We start from the raw sequence: 24,638 nt of genomic DNA, 5'->3' as shown, positions 1-24,638 counted from the left end.
CACCACGGAAGTGGTGCTGTTGATACACCAGAGGTATGGGTTGTCATCTAGAGGGACCTGGATGAACTGGAGAGGTGGCTCAGGTGAACCTCATGAGGTTTAACAAGAGCAAGTACAGGGTCCTGCATCCAGACTGGAACAATCCTCTCTGCAGGCTGGGGGAAGAGAGAATAGAAATCAGGCTTATGGAAAAGGACTTGGGGTGCTGATGGATAAGAAGCTGGTCATGTGCAGACAGCATGAGCTTGCAGCTCAGAAGGCACTGCCAGCAGATCCAGAGAGGTGATTCTGCCACTCTGCTCTGCTCTGATGGGACCTCACCTGGAGTACTGCATCCAAATCTGGAGCACAAGAAGGACATGGACCTGATGGAGCAGTTCCAGAGGAGAGTCATGAAAATGATCAGAGGGCTGGAGCACCTCTGCTTTGAGGGCAGGCTGAGAGAACTGGGGTTGTTCAGCCTGTAGAAGAGAAGGCACCATGGGGACCTTAAAGAAGCCTTCCAGTGCCTGAAGGGTCTACAAGAAGGCTGCAGAGAGACTGTTTCCAAAGGCCTGCAGTGACAGAATGAGGGGCAATGACTTCAAACTAGAGAAAAACAGATTTAGATTGGATGTTAGGGACACATTCTTTACTGTGAGGGTGTTAGAAACAAGTTCTTTACTATGAGGGTGGTAAAACGCTGTAAAAGGTTGCCCAGGGAGGTGGTTGGGGCCCCATCCCTGGAGATACTCAAGGTGAGTTTTGACAGGGCTCTGGGTTACCTGATCTAGTTGAGGATGGCCCTGCTGACTGCAAGGGGAGTTGGACTGGATGCTCTTTGGAAGTCCCTTCCAGGCTGAACTGTTCTACGGTTCCATGATGCTGTGATTCTTAGAGGAATCTGTGTGCTTGTGCAGAGGTAGCTCGCTCCTGCAGGTATTTGTGGATCGTTCAGGCTGAGGGCTATGAGTACAGACTTCAGAACACCTGAACATTTGCTGTCCTCTTTATGATAGCTCTATCATGGTAGGCTAAAAAAATAGCCATCTGGGCAATAACAACTTACCAGATGCTGAACCCGCATAGCCAATGGAGTAAAATAGTGGAAAGGTTTACTGGCATGGTGAACTTCTAGCTGGAAGATCAATAGAAAAAGGATATTAAGCAGGTATCCCAGTCCTTTGGATGACTTTCCAGTGGCAAGAGTAAAGGTTTGGGTTTTTCTTGCCCCCTCCACACTTTGGAAATCACCCAGACTAGACTCAGACGGCTCTAGAAATTGAATGAAGCTTATATTTGCAGCTTAGCTCAATATACAACAAGTAGATATTTTCAATATATACACTTATTTACAAAATATACAAGGTAAAAGGTAATACAGAAACACAATTCCCCTCCCAGAAACCTGAGTCCCCAGGAGGGGCTCCCAACCACCTTTCAACCTTTTCCCACACCTCTCAACCTTACCCCAGTCCCAAGGACGAATGGAAGTTCAGCCAGAGGGTTAGGAAGCAAAGTGGATTAATCAGAGAGACCACAGAGAGGCTAGAGAGAAATGCATCTCAGGCAATGCCTCGAGAAGAAGTAGTGCCTTATCTGTGTTTGGATTCTTGTTTATATACCTCTCAGCAAGCCTATGAGTGAAGTAGACATCACCCTTGTTTGTCTTTCACAGTCTGTAATCTAGTTCTTCTCACCAAAACATTCTAGCTAGCTTCAAACTAGCACAGAAAGGCAAAGAAATCAGATTTTATGCAGTTTTAAATTATTAGAAAGGAATTTCTGTTTGAGCTGTGACAGAGCTCTGCTGAGACTCACAGTCCTTCTCTTGATGAAGTGTGAAGATGGTCTCTGGGATATCTGAAGACTCCAGAGCTAGGTCTAGCATGTCAGGTGGGCTCTCAGCAGAGCAGAGAGGCAGAGTCATCTCCTGGTGATGTGGTCAATGTCCATATGGCATATGGATAGCTTTTCAAAGGCCAAACCATTTCTGGTAGGAACTTCTCGCTACAGTAGACTGAATTTATGAGAGTAACCTGTTCAGTATCAATTGCAGTCCATTCACAGATTCAGACTGCACTGGGTTGGAAAGGACCCAACCCCTCCCTCTCTGCTGCAATCAGCAGGGTCACCTCCAGCTAGAGCAAACTGCCCAGGGTCACACCAAGTCTGATATTGAGTGTCTTCAGGGATGAGACCTGGAGGTAGTGTGGCTGTGGGGCTAAATTCATTATTGCTTCTTCAGAATTTGGCTATCAGAATCCCACAGTTTCAGCATCCTGTCCCATAAAGTCAGTGCTGGAGGTATTCTGATAGAAATGTTTTTTTCCAATTGACATCATTAAGAAGGATTAGCCCTATGAGGAGAGGCTGAGGGAGCTGGGATTGTTTAGCCTGGAGAAGAGGAGGCTCAGGGGTGACCTTATTGCTGTCTACAACTACCTGAAGGGTGGTTGTGGCCAGGAGGAGGTTGCTCTCTTCTCTCAGGTGGCCAGCACCAGAATGAGAGGACACAGCCTCAGGCTGCACCAGGGGAGATTTAGGCTGGAGGCGAGGAGAAAGTTCTTCACTGAGAGAGTCATTGGACACTGGAATGGGCTGCCCAGGGAGGTGGTGGAGTCGCCGTCCCTGGGGCTGTTCAAGGCAGGATTGGACGTGGCACTTGGTGCCATGGTCTAGCCTTGAGCTCTGTGGTAAAGGGTTGGACTTGATGATCTGTGAGGTCTCTTCCAACCCTGATAATACTGTGATACTGTGATTTCACAGAAGTCACTTCATAGACTTCATAGAATCAACCAGGTTGGAAGAGACCTCCAAGATCATCCAGTCCAACCTATCCCCCATTCCTAGCCAGTCAACTAGACCATGGCACTAAGAGCCTCATCCAGGCTTTTCTTGAACACCTCCAGGGACGGTGCCTCCACCACCTCCCTGGGCAGCCCATTTCAGTGCCAATCACTCTCTGTGAACAACTTCCTCCTAACATCCAGCCTATGCATACTGTTAGGAAGCAGCTAGTGCAGAGTGCCTACTAAAAAATTTGCTCCTATAAACAAATAAAATATACCAATTTTCCATTCTTTATGTCCTCATCAGCTGCTGTGATTTGAACTATACAGAAAGCGGAAGTTGTACCCTCTTTGCAAATAAACTAACTGCATGAGAAATAACTTTCTCCATCTTTGATTTCTCAGCCTGAGTGAAACAGCACGTACAAATTTGAATTTTGACTACCTCTTCTGGTAAAAAAAAAAAAAAAAAAGAAAGAAAAAAAAGTCACCATAATTGTTTATATCTTGCTTGGTTTGTGAGGATTCACTAGGGAAGGAGAAGTCTAGAGTCAATAACAGAAGATTTTCTAAAGTCAGTAAGATTCATTTCGCGGCTAAACCAGCAGTAGATAAGAGCTGGATGAGCATGATAATGTCACCAAGTTACTGGGAGGTATTTCTATCCGCAAGAAAGAAATGTGGATCAATTACTCTTGAAAGTCTGCCTCTCTGAAGATATGTTTTTAAAATACATGGTGCTATCCCAAGAGGTTAAGTGCATTATTTTGTCATAGGAAGAGTGATGTACTGTGACTGGTTAGGGCATAGCTGTTATTCACTGGGTACATAATTGTCTCATAAAGATATTTATTAGTCATTTAAATATATTTAATGTATTTGGACACCCTCTGCGCATATGGAACGCTGTGCTGTATGGAAATAGCTAACTTCTGTGCAGGGAACAACAGATTTCCTTAACAGGTACCTATGCTAAATATACAGCCAAAATTACGGATGTATCTAAGTCTTTCTCAAATTAGAAAAATCTGATTTGAGGTACCTATAGGAGCTTTAAATTATCTTCATAGAATAGAATAGAATAGAATAGAATAGAATAGAATAGGGTAGAATAGAACAGAATCAGGTTGGAAGAGACCTCCAAGATCATCCTGTCCAACCTGTCACCCATCTCTGTCCAGTCAACTAGACCATGGCACTCATCCAGTCTTTTCTTGCACACCTCCAGGGACAGCAACTCCACCACCCCCCTGGGCAGTCCATTCCAATGCCAGTCACTCTCTCTGTGAAGAACTTCCCCCTGGCACAAGTTGAGACGGTGTTCCCTTGTTCTGTTGTTGCTTGCCTGGCAGAAGAGACCACCCCCCACCTGGCTACAACCTCTTTTCAGGTAGTTGTAGACAGCAATGAGGTCCCCCCTGAGCCTCCTCTTCTCCAGGCTAAAACACCCCAGCTCCCTCAGTCTCTCCTCATAGGCCTTGTATTCCACGCCCCTCACCATCTTCATTGCCCTTCTCTAGACACGTTCCAGCACCTTAACATCTCTCTTGAATTGAGGAGCCCAGAACTGGACACAGCACTCAAGGTGTGGCCTGAGCAGTGCTGAGTACAGGGGAATTACAGAGATTAGCTTTTGATCTACAACGACTGGAAAAAAAGATAAATATATAAAGGGAAGCATCAGTGGGCAATAAATGTGATGTGTATCATATAAATACTGTTCTTAGGTGATGATTAACAAGAAGGCTGCACCGGAGTTCAAACTAAGATGAATATTTAATGTTATGACAGATGAGCTAATAAATGTTAAAGGAAAATTCTAAGGTGAGAGGAATCTACATATCTTTCTGTAGACTCTTAATTCATAATATTTAACCAGGTGTAGTGATCAGCCAGCTTTCAACCAACTGACACAAGCCTTTAAGGTCTCTTCCAACCCTGACTTGTGATTCTGTGATTCACAGCAGTTGTGTTGCGGAGGGGTATTCTGCTGCCTACACCAATTGTGGTGGAGGGGAGAAACTAATTGATGTGAGAGGATATTTTATAAAAATATATATTTATTAACTTCAATATTCTGAACTCTCACCACCCCCAATCACTGAACTTTAATATTAGTATGGATCTGCACAGTCATGGAGGACATTGTGGGAATATATCAAGCTTTAACTATTATAGTAACTAGCATACATTCAAACTATTAAACAGAGAGAGATTTTCCCCGTGGCTTAATGCTGCTTGGGGTCAGTATACTGCTTGCCCAGCAAGGGTGGGCTGAAAGCTCCTTCTGCTCTGTGGCAGTAGGCAATAGAAATTACAGTGGCATTAAAACATTTACACACAATTCTGGTTAATCAATAATCACCCTCCAGGGCTATGTCACAGCCTATAAGAGGGTCTAGTTCTTCAGGGTCTCTGCCTGTGGAGTTTGAGACTGGAATCCTCCAGTTTCAGGGGAAATGACAGTCTCTGACCTTGTGCTGCTGGTTTCTTCTGAATGATTTCTCCAGGGATACATAGGCAGGATCTCAGGTGCAGAGGAAATATAATGCCATGCAGTCTGAGCACGTTCTAATGCTGGCTACTCAGGCCAATCGTGTGCAGACAAGTGGGTCTGCTCCTGGAAACTTGTGGCAATGGCGCACATCAGGTAATCATAAGGCAGTGGGTGTGCAATAGGATGCACGGCTGCACGGGAGTCTGAGCTCCATAAAGGCAGGCATAAGTGAGCTCTGCAAGTGAGTATGCAGGCAGGCAAACAATGTGGGGGAGCAAGCACGTGTTTACCTGTGCACCCCTAGTTATTGGGCCGAGATTAATGGCCCCTTAGCCACTAGAATGACCAGTCAGGTTCGTAGTCAGCCAAACCTTACCATAATAGACAAAAGCCAAAAGCCTGGACCGTCCAAATATGAGAATCACACGGGCCTTACACTGGGCAGGCACAAGCTGGGTGTGTTGGGGCTTACACAACCACTTTACACAATCAGGGGCCCTAGGTAGGCCAGACTTCATAGCACCAGGTCTGTTGTGCCCCTTTGTGCTCGTTACGTGTTTACGTAACGTGCAGGCAGAGAAACATGTCCAGGCAGGGCAGGGCATAAATAAGCCTTTTTTGGGCCTATGTGCCCTCCACAACAAGTTGATCAGTCATAAAATTCATTGCAAACTGAGCCTTGACAGGTCAGATATTCTTACAACAAAAGCAACATTTCCCTCATGTAAAACAGGAGAAAGCTGATGGAAGATTGCACATCTTGTTATCCTGAGCCTCAGAATGGCTTACCAGTCAGTTTGAGAAGACCTCTACTTAAAAGCATGAGACTTTTAATGCACTGGGTTGGAAAGAATCCTTGAACATCTCCGTGTTTAACCCTTCTGCAGTGGGGACATTTCCAACTAGATTAGGCTGTTCAGGGCCCCATCAAGCTTGACCTTGAATGTCTCCAGGGATGGAGCCTCAACTACATATGCTATACACTAGTCATAATGAGATAAACGTATATCCCCCTACAGAATATTTTATACTTCTTTCCCCATGTGCATATTGGTCGCACAAAGTTAATTGCGAAGTCCTTAGCAAGTTGTGACTCAAACTTTCCAAGTGGCACAATCAGAAAGCAAATTTAAGCTTAATTTCAGGTCATAAGTCTCTTTAAGTAAAGCAATTTTCCATAGAACCTCATAGAATCAACCAGGTTGGAAGAGACCTCCAAGATCATCCAGTCCAACCTATCACCCAGCCCTATCCAGTCAACTAGACCATGGCACTGAGTGCCTCATCCAGTCTTTTCTTGAACACCTCCAGGGACGGTGCCTCCACCACCTCCCTGGGCAGCCCATTCCAATGCCAATCACTCTCTCTGTGAAAAACTTCCTTCTAACATCCAGCCTATACCTACCCTGGCACAACTTGAGACTGTGTCCCCTTGTTCTGTTGCTGGTTGCCTGGGAGAAGAGGCCAACCCCCACCTGGCTACAATGCCCCTTCAGGTAGTTGTAGACAGTAATAAGATCACCCCTGAGCCTCCTCTTCTCCAGGCTAAACAGGCCCAGCTCCCTCAACCTCTCCTCATAGGATTTGTGTTCCAGGCCCCTCACCAGCCTTGTTGCCCTTCTCTGGACACGTCCCAGCACCTCAACATCTCTCTTGAATTGAGGGGCCCAGAACTGGACACAGTACTCAAGGTGTGGCCTGACCAGTGCTGAATACAGGGCAAGAATAACCTCCCTTGTCCTACTGGCCACACTGTTCCTGATGCAGGCCAGGATGCCATTGGCTCTCTTGGCCACCTGGGCACACTGCTGGCTCATCTTCAGCTACTATCTATCAGTACCCCCAGGTCCCTTTCCTCCTGGCTGCTCTCCAGCCACTCAGTCCCCAGCCTATAGCGCTGCTTGGGGTTATTGTGGCCGAAGTGCAGAACCCTGCACTTGGCCTTGTTAAATCTCATCCCATTGGCCTCTGCCCACCCATCCAGCCTGTCCAGGTCCCTCTGCAGGGCTCTCCTACCTTCCAACAGATCAACACCTGCTCCTAGCTTGGTGTCATCTGCAAACTTACTGATGCTGGACTCAATGCCCTCGTCCAGATCATCAATAAAGATATTGAACAGGACTGGGCCCAGCACTGATCCTTGGGGAACACCACTTGTGACTGGCTGCCAACTGGATGTGGCACCATTCACCACCACTCTCTGAGCTCTGCCATCCAGCCAGTTCTTGATCCAGCACAGAGTGAATCTGTCCAAACCATGAGCTGCCAGCTTGGCTAGGAGCTTCTTGTGGCAGACAGTGTCAAAGGCTTTTCGGAAGTCCAAGTAGACTCCATCCACAGCCTTCCCCATATTCACCAGGCAGGTAACCTGATCATAAAAGGAGATCAGGTTGGTGAGGCAGGACCTGCCCTTCCTAAACCCATGCTGCCTGGGCCTGATCCCTTGGCTATCCTGTAGGTGCTTTGTGATGGCACCCAAGATGACCTGTTCCATGACCTTGCCTGGCACTGAGGTCAGGCTCACAGGTCTGTAGTTTTCTGGCTCCTCCTTACGACCCTTCTTGTGTATGGGAATCACATTGGCCAGCTTCCAGTCTTCAGGGACCTCTCCAGTGAGCCAGGACTGCTGATAAATGATGGAGAGTGGCTTGGCCAGCTCAGCTGCCAGCTCTCTCAGCACCCTAGGGTGGATCCCATCCGGTCCCATGGACTTGTGAGGATCCAAATGATGCAGCAGGTCCCTTACTGCTTCCTCATGGATTAGAGGGGGACTGTACTGATCCCTGACTCCATCCACCACTTCAGGAGTCCAGCTGTCCTGGAGACAACCTGTCCCACTAGTGAAGATTGAGGCAAAGAAGGTGTTAAGCACCTCTGCCTTTTCCTCATCCTTTGTCACTAAACTGAGACAGTTTGAAGTACTTAAAATGTGTGCAAAGCTTGCTCCAAAATTTATTAAATTAACCTTAAAATACTTATAGTAATATAATCAAAATTCAAGTCACATTTTCATCTCACAATTTTAATTCCTTTGGATTTTCTTTTTTTTTCGAACATTGACCTTAGTAGGTGCTAGCCAGACTGCATGAGAGTTAGATTGCAGGAGAGTAAAATGAGACTTTCTGAGTTTTCCAACATTCTCAAGTTGTTCAAAGCTGAGTGAAAAGCAAAAGAGTTTCCACTGTGATAGATCTGAAGGCTCTTTGAACCATGAGATGTTCAAGACAGACAGGGGAGAGAGTCCAACAGAGTCTACAGTGATGATGAGAGACCTAGAACATCTCTGTGAGGAGCAAAGGCTGAGGGCCTCAGGGCTGTTGAGCCTGGAGAAGAGCAGCCTAAGATCTGGGCATCTTCTCAATGCTCAGCAAGAGCTAAAGGGGCTGTGGGGGGCAAGAGCATGGGCCCAGGGACAGGACAAAGGGCAATGGGCACAAACTGGAGCCCATGACATTCCATCTGTCCAGTTCTGGGCCCCTCAATTCAAGAAAGATGTTGAGGTGCTGGAACATGTCCAGAGAAGGGCAACAAAGCTGGTGAGGGGCCTGGAGCACAAATCCTATGAGGAGAGGTTGAGGGAGCTGGGCCTGTTTAGCCTGGAGAAGAGGAGGCTCAGGGGTGATCTTATTACTGTCTACAACTACCTGAAGGGGCATTGTAGCCAGATGGGGGGTGGCCTCTTCTCCCAGGCAGCCAGCAATAGAACAAGGGGACACAGTCTCAAGTTGTGCCAGGGTAGGTATAGGCTGGATATTGGGAAGAAGTTCTTCACAGAGAGAGTGATTTCCCATTGGAATGGGCTGCCCAGGGAGGTGGTGGAGGCACCGTCCCTGGGGGTGTTCAAGAAAAGCCTGGATGAGGCACTTAGTGCCATGGTCTGGTTGATTGGATAGGGCTGGGTGCTTGCTTGGACTGGATGATCTTGGAGGTCTCTTCCAACCTGGTTGATTCTATGATTCTATGATTCTATGATTCTATGATTCTATGATTCTATGATCTGAACAGGAGGAGAAACTTTTTTGACTTGAGGGTGTTGGAGGCCTGGAGTAGGCTGCCCAGAGAGATTATGAAGTCTCATTTTATGGAGAGATTCCAACCCCACCTGGCTGTTGTAATCCTGGGGAAGCTGCTGTGGGTGTCCCTGCTTTAGCAGGTTTGCTGGACTGGATGATCTCCAGAGGTCCCTTCCAAGTCCCACCATGCTGGCAATCTCTTAAAAATGCAGCCTAGAAATAATGTCACTCCCATCTTTCTCCTGCTAAGGTTAAAAGCAGCCAAACTGTCATAAACCAACAATACTTTCATGTGTAATTATATCTAAATTGGCTTTGCAGAATCTCTAAGTTTTGAAAACTATAAATTAACATTAGAAGTGATTCATTTTGTCTGCCTCTGGTCATTTGTTATGATTGTTAACCTCGGAAGCATATTCCACAAGTGCATGGGACACCAAGGCCTTTTGGCATTAGCACAAGTCAAAACTGCTGAGTAACCTTGGTTCAAAGAGGTTTAAATACAGCATGAACTTTCAGCTGGGGGAACGTTTTAGAATGGTGATGAAAAACATGTAGAAATACATGTCATGTAAGCTGCTGCCACACAACTATGGAAATCACTATCTGCCCTAAGTATCTATGATAGCTGGGCTGAGATTTTGTTTTGTGGAACTAATTTCTTCTTGGTTTAATCTTACATTGAAAAACAGAGACAGAATCACAGAATCAGTTGGTGCCATGGTCTAGTTGACTGGATAGGGCTGGGTGCTAAGTTGGACTGGATGATCTTGGAGGTCTCTTCCAACCTGCTTGATTCTATGATTCTATGAATCACAGAAATTCTTAGATTGGAAAAGACCTTCAAGATCATTGAGTCCAGTCATTAGTTTCACACTGACAAGTCCCTGACTAAACCAAATCCCTCAGCACAACATCTAATCACTATGAATTGCTATGGTTGGAAAGGATCACCAGGATCGTCCTGTCTGACCTTCATCCAGGTATCCTTAATCAGTAGACCATAGTCTCAAGCACCACATCCACTCTTTTTTTAAACACCTTCAGGGATGGTGACTCCACCACCTCCCTGGGCAGCCCATTCCAGTGCCTGACCACCCACTCAGTAAAGAGCTTCCTCCAAACATCCAAGACACACAGTTCTGGGGAGTGTGCAGATGATACTTTTTTTTGTTTTGTGTAACTAAATAGAATTCTGTTCTTTCATAGGAATATAGAACTGTTTTTGTTGGAAAATACCTCTAAGATCAACCCAACACCACCATGGCCATTAACCCATGTCCCCAGGTGCCATGTGCACACATTTCTTGAACACTTCCAGGTACAGGGACTCCACCTCCTTCCTGGGGAGCTTGTTCCAATGCCTGACCACCCTTGCAGGAAAGAAATTGTTCCTGATATCCAATCTAAACCTCATGTGGCCAATGTATTGTTTGGAGGAGTTAAACAACAGTAACTTGTTGACTCTGATTCTAGAGAAGTCATACACCTTACTTCTGACTAATAGTTAGTAACTAATCAAATTACAATTACATGCTGAGAGTGTTTTGAATTAAATAGGAATATTCTGTAGTTTGTAAACATGCTTGAACCCTTTTTTTCAATGGCTATGTGTAATTCTGGAAGACAGTGAAATGGAGTAAGATCAGATTTTGGTGTCTGTAAGTATTATTATGATTTAAAATACTGAGCAGTCTGCAGTTTGTTTTGATTGATACAGCGTATTTCTGTGAACTTGAATTACTCAGAAATGATTATCTTCTCATTTATTTTGAAGGAAACAGAGTATTAAGTCGTGATGAACAAAGTTCTCTCTTGGAGCAGATAAATAACAAAGAGCCTACTCTGACTGCAACAATCTTCACAGTATTGTCTTACTGCACTCTATCACCCAAATCTCTTGGCGTTGCTTTTGAGGCTTACATGGAAGAAGAGAAGTTGTGGAGCTACTTATACAATATGACAGGTATCCAATTTGTTAATTATTGTTTAAAATCTGTTGTTAAACCTTGTCAGTTGTGAGATGTGTAGAGCATATTATTTTTACCTTAATAAATCTGATTATATGGTAGTAGTTTGCTTCAAAATCACAGTGTAATTGAAGTTGCAATTTTGGATAATCAGGTCATAGTAAGAGCGGTGAAAGCTCTGAAGAACGCAGAGATTAGAGTGGAATAGTCAGCCAGGACTCTTGATTTCCTTAAGTGTCTATCTTGCCATCAGACTGGCAGTAGTTTCTGTAGCTCTCTACCAACACAGAGCCTTTGTCTGTGTGCAGATAGCAGCTCTAGAAAAAATGATTAAAGGAGAGTGGAATAAGGAAGGACTCCTAGTGAGGGACAGGTATTCACATGGGCATATATTCCCTGCTGCCAGCAGCCAGAAAGGATCCCTGTTTTCCATGGAGAGGGAGAACTGACCTCAAAATTGCAGCAACTAATGCCATCCCTAAGGAAGAGCAGTATTCAACCAGGAAAGAGATGAAATTTAGAAGAATTGTCTTGCAGGTGATGGCTGAAATGGTGGAAAGATGGAAAGAAAACAAAGGAAGAAAAATAGGAGATTGTAAGAAGGGAAACAGAATTGCAAATATCAAGTAAATATGATTATCAGGTAGATATATCAAAGTGGAAATATCAGTACAGAATACGATGGTGGTAACAGCGCTAAGGTATTCCTCAGAGAAAAATGCAATTGCAAAAACTAGAAGTCTAAGGTGTAAGAGAAAGGAAAATATATAAATATTGCACCAAAGCCTCCAGAAAGGCCATGCAGAGAAGAATTAAAACTTACATCATTAAAATGTACTGAGAAGCAGGAGTATGAGCAAAGAACCTAACAAGTCAGAAGACATCTCTGGTATGTCCTGCAGCACTGTGCCTGGCAACTGCTGCTCCCCAGCAATGGAGAAACTGCAATTCTCTGTGGTATTGAGAATGTGGAGAAGATTGATACTTGTTGTAGAGTCAATGACTGTGTTTAAGATGCTCTATTTTCAACATGCAATCTCTGATAACATGCTATGCCTCTGGATGACTATTATTTGTATACATCCTTTTTTTCCCTTTGCTGTTCTTTAGTATTGCAATTTGAGTAACTAAAACAATGCAACTTCATAAATGCTACCACAATAAAGAAGCAGAAAAAAATTAGGTATGCCTAATAGGTTTGCCTCATTGATGTATAATAATTAATTCGGTGTAGTCTATATGAAAAGAAAGACACCAGTTAGCTTAAAGTTTTGGAAATAGACTGATGGAGAAACCAGGATGAAGGAAACAAATAATAATAATAATAATAATAATAATTATTATTGTTGTTGTTGTTTTTGTTGCTGTTAATGTTGTTGTTATTATTGTTATTGTTGTTGTACCAATATTATGTATTAATATTGATATTATTTACTATTATTACTATGATTTGGCTTTGGTTTTGTTTTTGTTTTTTTTTCCTGGGGAGACCTTAGAGCAGCCTTCCAGTACCTGCAGGGGGCTACAGGAGAGCTGAGGAGGAACATTTGACAAGGGCTTGTAGTGAAAGAAGGAGGGGCAATGGCTTTGGGATGGAGAGGGGAGGTTGAGACTGAAGAGGAGGAAGAAATTCTTGAGGGTGAGGGTGGGGAGACACTGGCACAGGTTGCTCAGGGAGGCTGTGGATGCCCCCTCCTGGAGTGTCCAAAGCCAGACTAGATGAGGCCTTGAGCAACCTGGGCTAGTGGGGGCTGTCCCTGCCCATGGCATGGTGGTTGGAACTGGACGATGTTTAATATCCCTTCCAATCCAAACCATTCTATGATTCTGTTGTTGTTGTCGTCATCATCATTATTGTCATTATGATCATCATCATTAGTATCATTATCAGCTGTTGTTGTTGATTATATTAATATGGAGGTTCCTAATATTATATTAAGGTGGTATGAAATGCTCCCTTGTTTTGCTCTAAACCCTCTCTTTATTTTGTAGCAGACCAGTAGTTCTAATTTACTATGAATTGTGATGTTTTTACTTTACTTTCCATAAGAATTCTGAAACCCTTCCTTCTGAAACAGATTTGCACAAATGACTACACTCACTGAATATTTAATAATTCTCTCTTCTGAAGTTTCCAGTTGTGGTGAGTCAGAGCCAGAGGTCATCAGATGCTTGAAGCTGACTTTGATTAATTCAGTAAAGGGTATCATCAAGCAGATAATTTCTTTGATGCATTCATGGGAGGCAACAGAAAACTATGGAACCTACCAGCACAAGCAAATAGTTCCTGAAAGTTTACTGAAAACTGTTCCTAAGGAATGGAATTACACTCCTCGGGAGATGAAGAGAAAAGAATCTGGAAAATGTGGGTGAAACTTACACTTGTTTATAAGTTTGTCCTAAAAACGTGGTACCTTTTCAATGAATATATATCAAAACTGAATAGGTATAAATCATGAGCACTGCAGTGTGACAGTGGACAAAACCATTCCCAAGTATTCTGTGTTTTATTTAAACTGCTTGCTGTTGAAATTCAGTACTTTCTTCTGGGAGGCTTACACCCATACATGCTTAAAGAAGCTGTTTAAAATAATCAGTATTGTAGTACTGATACAATAGTACTAAAATCGTGCTTAGCGTCTTGCAGTAGTAAGATGGGATGTAGAATAAAGTGTAATGTCTGTGCTCTTGTCATCGTGGCTGTAACCAGTTCTTCTCTTAGTTATCATCTTTCCAGCCAGGGCTGTTTAAATTTAAATACATAGTGTTGTCTGAAGTGATAATGACTTATTAAACCCAACTTTACAACAGCAATTTATGTTTGAATAGCACTGAAAATAGTATGGAAATTGCTGCTTCTTGGCTATTGAAACAGTTACTGAAAAAGAAATATTATATGTAATAGAGGTTTGGAAGGGGATTGGGTCTAAAGATTATTCTTAGTGTATGATCTATAGATTAGATTCATAGAATAGTTTGGGTTGGGTTGGGTTGGGAGGGACTTTGAAGATCATCTAGTTCCAAAACCCATGCCGTAGGCAGGGACATCTCCCACTATACCAGGTTGCTCAAGGCCTTGGAGACCTCCAGGGAGGGGGCTCAAGTAGAATTAACATAAAGCTGCCGTTTGATCAGCTTGTTTTGGCAGTTCATCCTCAGCCTGTCCTCAATGTGGACGGTTTGAACTCCCTAGAAGAAAATTAAATCCCCTTTTGCTTAGACCCATGTGGTGGTGTTCAGGAATCTCTTGAGGTGAGCTGTAGTGGAGTCTGGCGTGTTTGGAATACATAGCCTACAAGGATGAAAGCCTCCATCATTTAAAAAATGCTAACTTCTGGCAACATTTCACCATAAGTTTACTGCCATTAAAATATCAGTGGATTCTTTTCCATACAGTGGTATACTCAAGCATGAAATCTTGGATATGTGGCTTTTGGGCAAGCCAGGGTGAGCATCAATCCATACTTCCTTTCCATCTATCTTCATCATTTTGACTGAGGCACATGGGTACAGCAGTGTGATTACTGCACACTCACTTTAATCTGTAACTTGTGTGGCTGTTTTAAGCTATCCCTGTGCCTGAACTGATGCGCTGAGAGGGGAGGTTCAGATTTAGTGGACAAACTAAACTGGCTGTGTGGCACATAGAACAGATCAGGCTTTTCTGTTTTTGTTTTTTTTTACAGTCTCAATGAGTTAGGGGGCTCTTGGTTTGCTGGGATTTTGTTTTAATGTATTTTAAAATCTTGGCTCTTATTTGTGGATCAGCTTGGTACATTTTTTCCCGCTAGGTGTGCCTAATGTATCTAACTTAGCAGCTCCATGGAGAGGGACTTTGAAGTCCTGGTGGACAATAAGATGTCTGTGGGCCAGGAATGTGCAAGAAGGCCAATGGTCTTCTGGGGTGCATCAGTAAGAGTGTAACCAGCAGGTAAAAGAGGTTCTCCTCCCTCTCTGGGTCCGGCTTTGCGTCCAGTTCAGAAGGGACAGGGATATACTGGAGAAAGTCCAAAGGAGGCTATGAGGATGACAAAGGGCCTAGAACTTCTGTCTGAGGAAAGGCTGAGGTCCCTGAGCCTGATTAGGCTGGAGAAGAGCAGCCTGAGAGGGGGGTCTTATGAATGTTGACAAATATCAGAAGGGTGGATGTGAAGAAGAGCAGGCCAGGCTTTTTTCAGTGGTGCCCACGATAGGACAAGGGGTAAATGACACAAGCTGGAACACAGAAGTTCCACCTCAACATGAGGAAAAACTTTTTTTCCTGTATGGGTGCTGGAGCCCTGGAGCAGGCTGCTCAGAGAGGTTGAGGAATCTGCTTCTTTGGAGCCTTTCAAAACCCACCTGGATGCATTCTCTGTCTCTTGCCCTAGATCACCCTGCTCTGGCAGCAGCATTGGGCTGGGTGATCTCCAGAGGTCCTTTCCAACCCTTACCATTCTATGGTTCTGTGTCTTAGGTTTTGAGCAGCAGGGGTTGGTCTCTTCTGCCAGGCAACAAGCAATAGAACAAGGGGACACAGTCTCAAGTTGTGCTGGGGGAGGTCTAGGCTGGATGTTAGGAGGAAGTTCTTCACAAAGAGAGTGATTGGCATTGGAATGGGCTACCCAGGGAGGTGGTGGAGTCACCATCCCTGGAGGTGTTCAAGAAAAGTCTGGATGAGGCACTTAGTGCCATGGTCTAGTTGACTGGATAGATCTGGGGAATAATTTGGCCTGGATGATCTTGGAGGTCTCTTCCAACCTGATTGATTCTATGATTCTATGATTTTCTGTTGTTGCTGCTATAGCTACTTGACATAAGTGGAATGTTTAAAATGCAGTGCTATAACTATACTGTGTTACACAAGAGTTGATAAATTGGAGCTTCATAGGTCTGAACACAGAAAGGAATTGACAAAAGAATAAAGATTATGAACATATGTAATATTCTGAGACACTTCAAAACTCCACTCGTGTAGTTGAAAAAAATATCCCACTCTTATCCTGAAGACAACTTTTTTCACCATTCAGAATACCTGGGTGTTGTCTTTTTCCATTTATTCTGTAATAACCATGCACAGCAGGGCTAATTGTTAAGAGAGTCACAGTCTGAATTCTGAATTTTCTGGGTTCTCTGTTTTTAATTTGTGTTATTGTTTAGATTTTGTGGCATTCACGTGGAGGAAGCACAATAGAAGTCAAGCTACTGTGTTGAGTACTTAAGTTTTTCACCCATTTTCCATACAAAAGCAAGTTAGAAATTATCATACAACATTCAGAAGCATGCTGTGATGGAACTAGAATGTTAATGTTAATCATATCTTCTTTTCTTTCTTTTTCTTTTTCTTTTTCTTTTTCTTTTTTTTTTTAAGGCTTCACAAGGCTTGCAGCTCAGGCAGTATCTATTGTAATCAGCAAGTTACCTACAGTGATTGCATGTTTGCCTCCCCCTATTAAGTACTTCTTTTTTCTGGCTGAGAGAAAAATGTCAAGAAACTTTGCTGAATTGAAGAAAGCTGGTCTGCTTGTCTGGAACTTGATTGTAATTATATGTCGGATATTTGAGGATGGAAATACTGCAGAACTTTTAACAGGTGCAACACTTGACAGATGGAGCAAAGAAAAACTCAGTTTAGTTCGCGTGTGCTTAGAAAGTATTATGGGAAGACAGAAGAGTGGTCCTAAGCAAGTGACCCAGAAGGTTATACAAAGCATCGAACAGCAAAGACCAAACTGGATTGAAAGCCAGTTGCTGAAGGCAAGAAAGTTGAGCACAGACTGGTAAGGATGTAGTATCTGCTCAAATGTTTGCTGTCTGTCTTTCATTTTACTGGATTATTTTCGTGCTTATGTGTATTGTTCAACTTTAAAAATGCCAGATGAACAGTGATCTACCGTGAAATGGATTAGTTCTTCATACTAATGACCTTACAGCATGTTTTTTCCAGCTTAATTGCACTACCGGAGCAGCAAGTTATGCTTCTTTCACTGGAACGGTACCTTCATGGCACTTAGCAATTTCGTGTTTTCGTGATGATCCCAAAACATGGACAGTTTAGTTGGTGTATCTCTCAGAATGTGAATGGGCACAACAAGTAGAAGGCACCATGATATATCTGTAAAACAATTTTGCTGAAGTGATTAAGAGTGACTACGAAAAGCTTTCAGAGTTCATCTGTGATTAAAAAGTAAGCCTGCTTCGCTCCAAAACATAACAAACCCTGAGGGTGAGTAGGCTATATCAAAATAGCACAAGGAGAGTACCCTGCTGTGTCTTTCTGAGGGAATATCAGCCTTGCCTGCAGGTTTGACATTCAGCTCCAAGTGTTTTAAATCCTTGTAAAGATTTTTCAAGGAGATGTGTGGATGTCAGTGTGTTCCTAGCCAAGCCTGGTTTGATACTGAAGTTACAGAGTTATCCTGTAAAAATACAATCCATCATCTTTCTGGTATTAGATTGATTTGAGTTACATCATATACTGGATTAAATTGTTGACTACTGAAGGTAAGATTGCTGGGTTTTTCTAATGCATACGCTTGAAAGTTGCAATTCTTGCTGTCCAGACAATAAGTGTCCATGTAATCAAAGGATGTACAACTGTAGGCTGAAATCACTGATACCAGCCAGCAGTCTCACGCAGAGCTTGAATGGACAGGACCCTGTTCCTACCAATGGTCAGTTAGCAGGAGTAGTGCTGAGCAGTAGTAGTGTCACAGGAAAGCTCACTGACGTTGACTTTTGTAATCTTTGCATTTCCATTTAATAGTAATTTACAGGCTCTAGTCCAGTGATTAAACAATTTAAGCCAGATGCCAGTGTCTGAAAGAGTCATAGAATAAAACCCCCATAATGGTAATATGTAAATTGACATTTAACAGAATGGCTCCATAATACAGTTTCTAATGTCACTGAGAGAATAGCTGATCCCTAAAATATACAAATTCAGGGCAAGACAATATTGTTGATAACCTCTGCAAGCTAAAACTTTAGTATTTGCACTGCTTTGGAACTGAGAATTTTAAGTTATTGCTCTTACTTTCTTTTCTAACATACCACAAAAATGCTGTATTATCCATGGATCTCAGACTGTGGGAAATGAATGTGGGAAGTGTTTCCAGTGTCAACCAAAGTCAGAAGTAGACTCCAATTAGTGCTCCTAATTTGAAGCTTAAAAAAAAAAAGGTGAAGAACGCATTACCTGCTCTCCAAGTGAGTAGTGATACGATGCAGTTGTGAAACTCAGTACCCTGTCTTTGGTAGGATTTCTGCCACAGAGGTCTAGCATAATTTTTTTTCCCTCCTATTTTATTTTCAGAAATCATGAGTCAATTTCTGAGGGGGGGGGGGTGGGGAGGAAATCTATTTAATTAATAGCTGAGATATAGCAACATAAAGGCAAAATAGAATTATAAATGCACACTGTAAAACCAATATGTTAATGATCATAGAATCACAGAATCAAGCAGGTTGGAAGAGACCTCCAAGATCATCTAGTCCAACCTAGCACCCAGCCCTGTCCAGTCAACCAGACCATGGCACTAAGTGCCTCATCCAGGCTTTTCTTGAACACCTCCAGGGACAGTGCCTCCACCACCTCCCCGGGCAGCCCATTCCAATGCCAATCACTCTCTCTGGGAAGAACTTTCTCATAATATCCAACCTATACTTCCCCCAGCACAACTTGAGACTGTGTCCCCTTGCTCTATTGCCGGTTGCCTGGGAGAAGAGGCCACCCCCCACCTGGCTACAGCCTCCCTTCAGGTAGTTGTAGACAGCAATGAGATCCCCCCCGAGCCTCCTCTTGTCTAGGCTAAACACCCCCAGCTCCCTCAGTCTCTCCTCACAGGGCTGTGTTCCAGGCCCCTCAGCAGCTTTGTTGCCCTTCTCTGGACACGTTCCAGCACCTCAACATCTCTCTTGAATTGAGGAGCCCAGAACTGGACACAGCACTCAAGGTGTGGCCTGACCAGTGCTGAGCACAGGGGCAGAATAACCTCCCTTTTTAAAATCTGTATGTATTAACCACAAAAGATGAAATTCAAGCATCAGTTAAACAAAGTAGCTCTCACATAACTACCAAACCGATAACAGGTCATTCAAGAGGAGATCTGTGATGTTTACGTGGTTCATTTGAAAGTCTAGATTGGTGTGAAATTCTGTAACCATTCCACAGTGAAAGGATTTTGTAAGCTTTGCATCATTAAGCCATTTTGCAAGTATCTGTCTGCATGTGTATGTATGATTTAAAATGTTTTTAGACTTCTAATAGAGGGAGTGTGAGGAGGAAGAAAATAAAACCCATGGATTTCAAACATTTATTTGAGATTCACCTACAGAGTTGTGAATATGTCTTGGAAGTGCACTGGATCTGCATCAGCACAACTCTTGCTGGATTTTGGGTTGTGATTGTCCTCAGGACTGAGAGCTGCATAGAAGGTCTCAATATGATATAAGTTTGCCCACTGAGGCACAGGAATGCAACTTAGTGTTTTTAGGAAAATTAAGATAAATAAATAACTACATCTTCCCTGGAAGGCTCAAAACATGGCATCCTGTCTCGTGTGCTGCCTGAACGTTGCTGTTCATTAAAAGAACCTTGCCTTTACGGTAGCAGCAGGGCTGTAAACAGCCCACGTTGGTTTCTGAGGAGCACAAGAAGAGAGAGAAATGTCTGTCTTTGCAAAGTAATTTGTCGAGTTGAAGATTATTGTTTTTCATCATGGTGACCCTGACTTGGCTGGCTGGCTGCATACACAGATTAAGATGAATGCAGTTATTCCTTGGCTGAGGTCTGCCTCTTTCAGGGCACATTCTTCCTAATGACATGATTGATAGGCAGTCCCAAATCCGGAGAGGAACTCATTAATCATCACACTGACTGAATCCAATCATCTGCTTCACCTGCACACTGACGGGCAGGAAAGGATACCGTTTGGGTGCTGACACTGATACACTCCTTTGCCAGAGGTCCCCAACTTTTTTCAATGTCAGCAGCTAAGAAGTTTGTCAAGAAATTAATGTTTTATCTATATGTAGCAGCAAAATATCAGCCTTAAGTGCGCTCTCATTCTGAAGATCGATTTCTTCAGAGCTCTTCTGTAAAGTACACCCTAATAACAGAGTATCACAGCCTTCCATTCAGCAAAGAACAAAATTATACTTTGTATTTTGGAACTATTTGCTCCGTAGGACATTCTGAGGCTGCATGAGGAAGCCGTGTCAGCTCTAATGACCAGCAGCTCAGCTGTGGAGCATTTCAAGTGAGTCTGCAGGTCAAACAGCAGCTTACCCTAGAACTACCTTTGCAGTCCTGGCGCACTTGCAACAGTGCACTGCAGCCTGAAAATCACTGTACCAAAGTAGTTCAGGTTCTTGGCTGGGTCCTAACCCTAATTTGTTTGAGTTTAGGGTTTGGGTTTTGGTTTGAGTTGGTGTATTCTTTTTTGTTTGTTATTTTGATTTGGGTTTTGTTTCTTTGTCTAGTTTTGTTGGTTCTGTTTGGCTTGCTTTGGTTCTGTGTGTGGGGTTTGGGGGCTGTGTTTGGGTTGTTGGGTTTTTTTTTATAGTTTTGATTTGGTTTTGTTGTTGGGATTTGTGGTTTTGGGGTTTTTTTTGGGTTGGGGTTTTTTGGTGGGTTTGGGTTTGTTTTTCTTTAGTGGTTTTGGTTTTGTGTGTGTTTTGTGTTTTTTTGTTAGGTTTTATTGTTTGTTTTGGGTTGGGTTCATTTTTGTTTGTTTGTTTCTGTGAGGTTTTGTTTGTGAGTTATATTTCTTTGGGGGTTTTTTGTTTGGTTTGTGTGTGTTGTTTTTTTATTTGGTTTCATTGGGGGTTTTTTTGTTTGTTTTTTTTGTGTGTGGTTTTGTTTGTGAGTTTTGTTCCTTTGGGGTTTTTTTTTTGTCTGTTTTGTGTGTGTTGTTTTTTGTTGGGCTTTATTGTTTGCTTTGGGTTTTTTTTTTTGGGATTAATGTGTCGTTTTGTTGATTTGGGGATTTTTTTGGGGGTTTGGTTTGGGGTTTTGTTGCATTTTTTTTTTTTGTTTGCTTATTCAGTTTGGTTTTGGTTTTGTGTTTTTTTTTTTTTTTTTTAATTTTTCTACTTTTTTATTTCTTATTCTTCTTTTTATTTTTTCCCCCCTAAATTCAGAAATCTTTTTTTGGGTTTATTTCTTGTTAACCCAGTAATCACTGTAGAACGGTTAATATGTTCTGGTGGTCTTTCGGGTTCTTGACACATCCATGCTAAGGTGCCAACAGATAAACATATTTTAGCTGAAATGTTTTATTAAAATCATTTATGATAGTACTTTCTTTTGTCCTTAATGCTTTCTCAATGTACAATACTAAGCAAGTGCAGAGCTGATAACATGCTTGTGTGCAGAATCATAGAATCAACCAGGTTGGAAGAGACCTCTCAAGATCATCCAGTCCAACCTAGCACCAAGCCCTATCCAATCAACCAGACCATGGCACTAAGTGCCTCATCCAGGCTTTTCTTGAACACCTCCAGGGACGGTGCCTCCACTACTCTCACAGAGAGAGCATCCTAACGATGATCAGATTTTCAAATGCACATTTTGTAGTAATTTGGACCTGTAACCTCAAATTTTAATATATTTTTTTCGGTAGCAGGCTCAGAAAAATACTTTTCACGGGGAAAAGAAAAATAAGAAAATGTGCAGTGGACATACAAAAATGACAAGGGGGGAAAAAAAAAGTGCAACAAGTGGCAAATAGGTACCTGTGAAATGGTTACCACCATACCAGTGGGAAGAATAAGACTTCAGTGTAAAACTTCTAACCTATACTTAGAGTAATGGCTACCTTTCTGACATGTTAATTATGCTTTAATACCTGCAGCGACAGGCAAAGAAGGATGTACAAAAGATCAAATGCAAATGCCAGTTCTAGTAGCAAGATACTTCTCTAGTGGGAAAAGGGAAGGAAAAAAAATACTTACTGCTTGTATGTCCTTAAAGGATGTTTTATGTTTTCATCCTTTGGATAAAAATAATTAAAATTTGACCAATAAGCCATCACCACCACCACCTTATTTAACTTTTATTGTGCTTTTACATACAGGCCTATGAGGTGTGTGTACTGCAGTAATTGTTGTGTGCAAGCTACGTCTTGGAAGGGTTTTCTTAACATGTGATTTTCTCTTAATATTTTGTATTGATAATTTGTATTTTAATATGACTGTCTGATAATATTTTGTCTCATGACTTTCGATTAATATTTTCTCTTTTGAACATGAGTTTTTGTTGGTAGTTGTATTTTTTGAGTATGACTTTCTATTGAATATGGCTTTGGTACTTTTGAACATGACTAATAGTTGTACTTTTAGCATCTTTTTGTATGAATATTTGTGGGTTTTAACATGACTAATACAACTTTGTGTTTATTAGTATTTTTAACATGATTGTATGTTTTAACTTCATCTAATATTTGCACTTTTAACATGACTTTGTGCTAATGTTTGTGTTTTTAACATGAATTTGTGCTAATATTTGTGTTTTTAGCCTGAATTTGTGTGTATTTTTTAACATGACTGTTAATATTTGTATTTTTTAACATGGCTTTGTGCTAATATTTGTATTTTTAACATGAATTTGTGCTAATGTTTGTATTTTAACAGGAATTTATGTCAATACTTGTATTTTTTAACATGGCTTTTTGCTAATACTTGCATTTTTAACAAGGATTTGTGCTAATATTTGTATTTTTAACATTAATTCGTGCTAACATTTGTATTTTTAACATGAAATTGTGTTAATAGTTGTATTTTTAACATGGCTTTGTGCTAATGTTTGTATTTTTAACATGAATTTGTGTCAATATTTGTATTTTTTAGCATTAATTTGTGCTAATATTTGTATTTTTAACATGCATTTGTATTAATACTTGTATATTTTTAACATGAATCTGTGCTAATATTTGTATTTTTGGCATGAGTTTGTGTTAATACTTGTATTTTCAACATGAATTTTTGCTAATATTTGTATTTTTACCCTGAATTTGTGTTAATACTTGTATTTTTAACATGGCTTTGTGCTAATATTTGTATTTTTCACCCTGAATTTGTGTTAATACTTGTATTTTTAACATGGCTTTGTACTAATATTTGTATTTTTACCCTGAATTTGTGTTAATACTTGTATTTTTAACATGAATTTGTGCTAATATTTGTATTTTTAGCATGAATTTGTGTTAATACTTGTATTTTTAACATGAATTTGTGCTAATATTTATATTTTTAACATGAATTTGTCTTAATGCTTGCATTTTTTAACATGACTTCGTGTTAAGTTTTGCATTTTAGAAGCTTAGCAGGAGAACATTTGTGTCTTTTCTGTGTTCTAGTGTCTCAGCCACAGGAGAACGTGCAACGCTGGAGGAAGGAGGCATTGCACTTGGAGTCACTGAGCAGAAAATAAACATGATGGTCCTGGATATCTGCCACAAACCAGGTGGCAGCGAGTACCTGAGGCAAATTTATCACATCATCTGGCTCAATGAGGTAGGGAAACGTCCTTTTTACCGAGCAATTAGGTGTGTACTGGCCTGAGGCAGCGTCTGCTGGCAGCTAAGGGTTAGTCAAGGAGGTGCTAATGTTTCTTAAAGTCAATGTGAAATCCTATATTGTATTGCAATAGAACCCATTCAGTTTAGGCTTTTCTGCCTTTGTACAGAAAAAGAGATGACTTTATGGGGAACAATGTAGATTTTATTTATGTACTTAAACAGTAGTACGGCTCATAAACCTCCTTCACACTCATTCTGTGCACCATAGATGCACTCCTAGGAGTTTGAACACAGTTTTTGGTTTGTTTGCTTGTTTATTTTTTTTAATGTATATATTTTTTATATTTTAAAGTATATATTTTGTATATATAAAGTATATATTTTGTATATATTAAAGCATATATTTTGTGTAGGTAAAGTGTATATTTTGTATGTATACATAAAATTAGCAAGGGTATTGAAAAATTGCCTGTTACAGGAAGTAAAATAAAATCAGTTCTGATTTAAAAAACAAACAAGCCAACCCTCCAGCTGCACGGAGGAAGAAAATGCATCCATGTGGAAACCTTACTTAAATCTGGGCAATTCTGTTCAGGTAAAGATGAACAAATTCAGTTTTGCTTGCTTTCACGTGGAATTTAGACAGTGTAAAAAGAGTGACCTCATTATTTCTATGGAAGCACTAAATCTCCCCAATTTAGGAAAACTATTCTGAATTTACACACTGAAGTAAAAATGAGTTGTCTTGGATTGTGTAATCATGGAATCATAGAATCAGTCAGGGTTGGAAGGGACCACAAGGATCATCTAGTCGCAACCCCCCTGCCATGGGCAGGGGCACCCTACCCTAGATCAAGCTGGCCACAGCCTTCTCCAGCCTGGCCTTA

General features: G+C 41.8%; 1 protein-coding gene across 1 annotated transcript in view; it reads left to right on the top strand.

The window, feature by feature from the left end:
* The window catches only part of KIAA0825 (KIAA0825 ortholog), a 359,412-nt gene that overhangs the window by 160,255 nt on the left and 174,519 nt on the right, over window positions 1-24,638 (top strand). The window contains 4 exon segments of the mRNA XM_064176290.1: window positions 11,059-11,247; window positions 13,383-13,616; window positions 16,602-17,010; window positions 23,590-23,746. Coding sequence (XP_064032360.1) covers window positions 11,059-11,247; window positions 13,383-13,616; window positions 16,602-17,010; window positions 23,590-23,746 — 989 coding nt within the window.

The sequence above is a fragment of the Pogoniulus pusillus genome, chromosome Z, assembly GCF_015220805.1.
Source record: "Pogoniulus pusillus isolate bPogPus1 chromosome Z, bPogPus1.pri, whole genome shotgun sequence".
Taxonomy (NCBI): domain Eukaryota; kingdom Metazoa; phylum Chordata; class Aves; order Piciformes; family Lybiidae; genus Pogoniulus; species Pogoniulus pusillus.
This window is presented reverse-complemented; position numbering and strand designations above follow the sequence as displayed.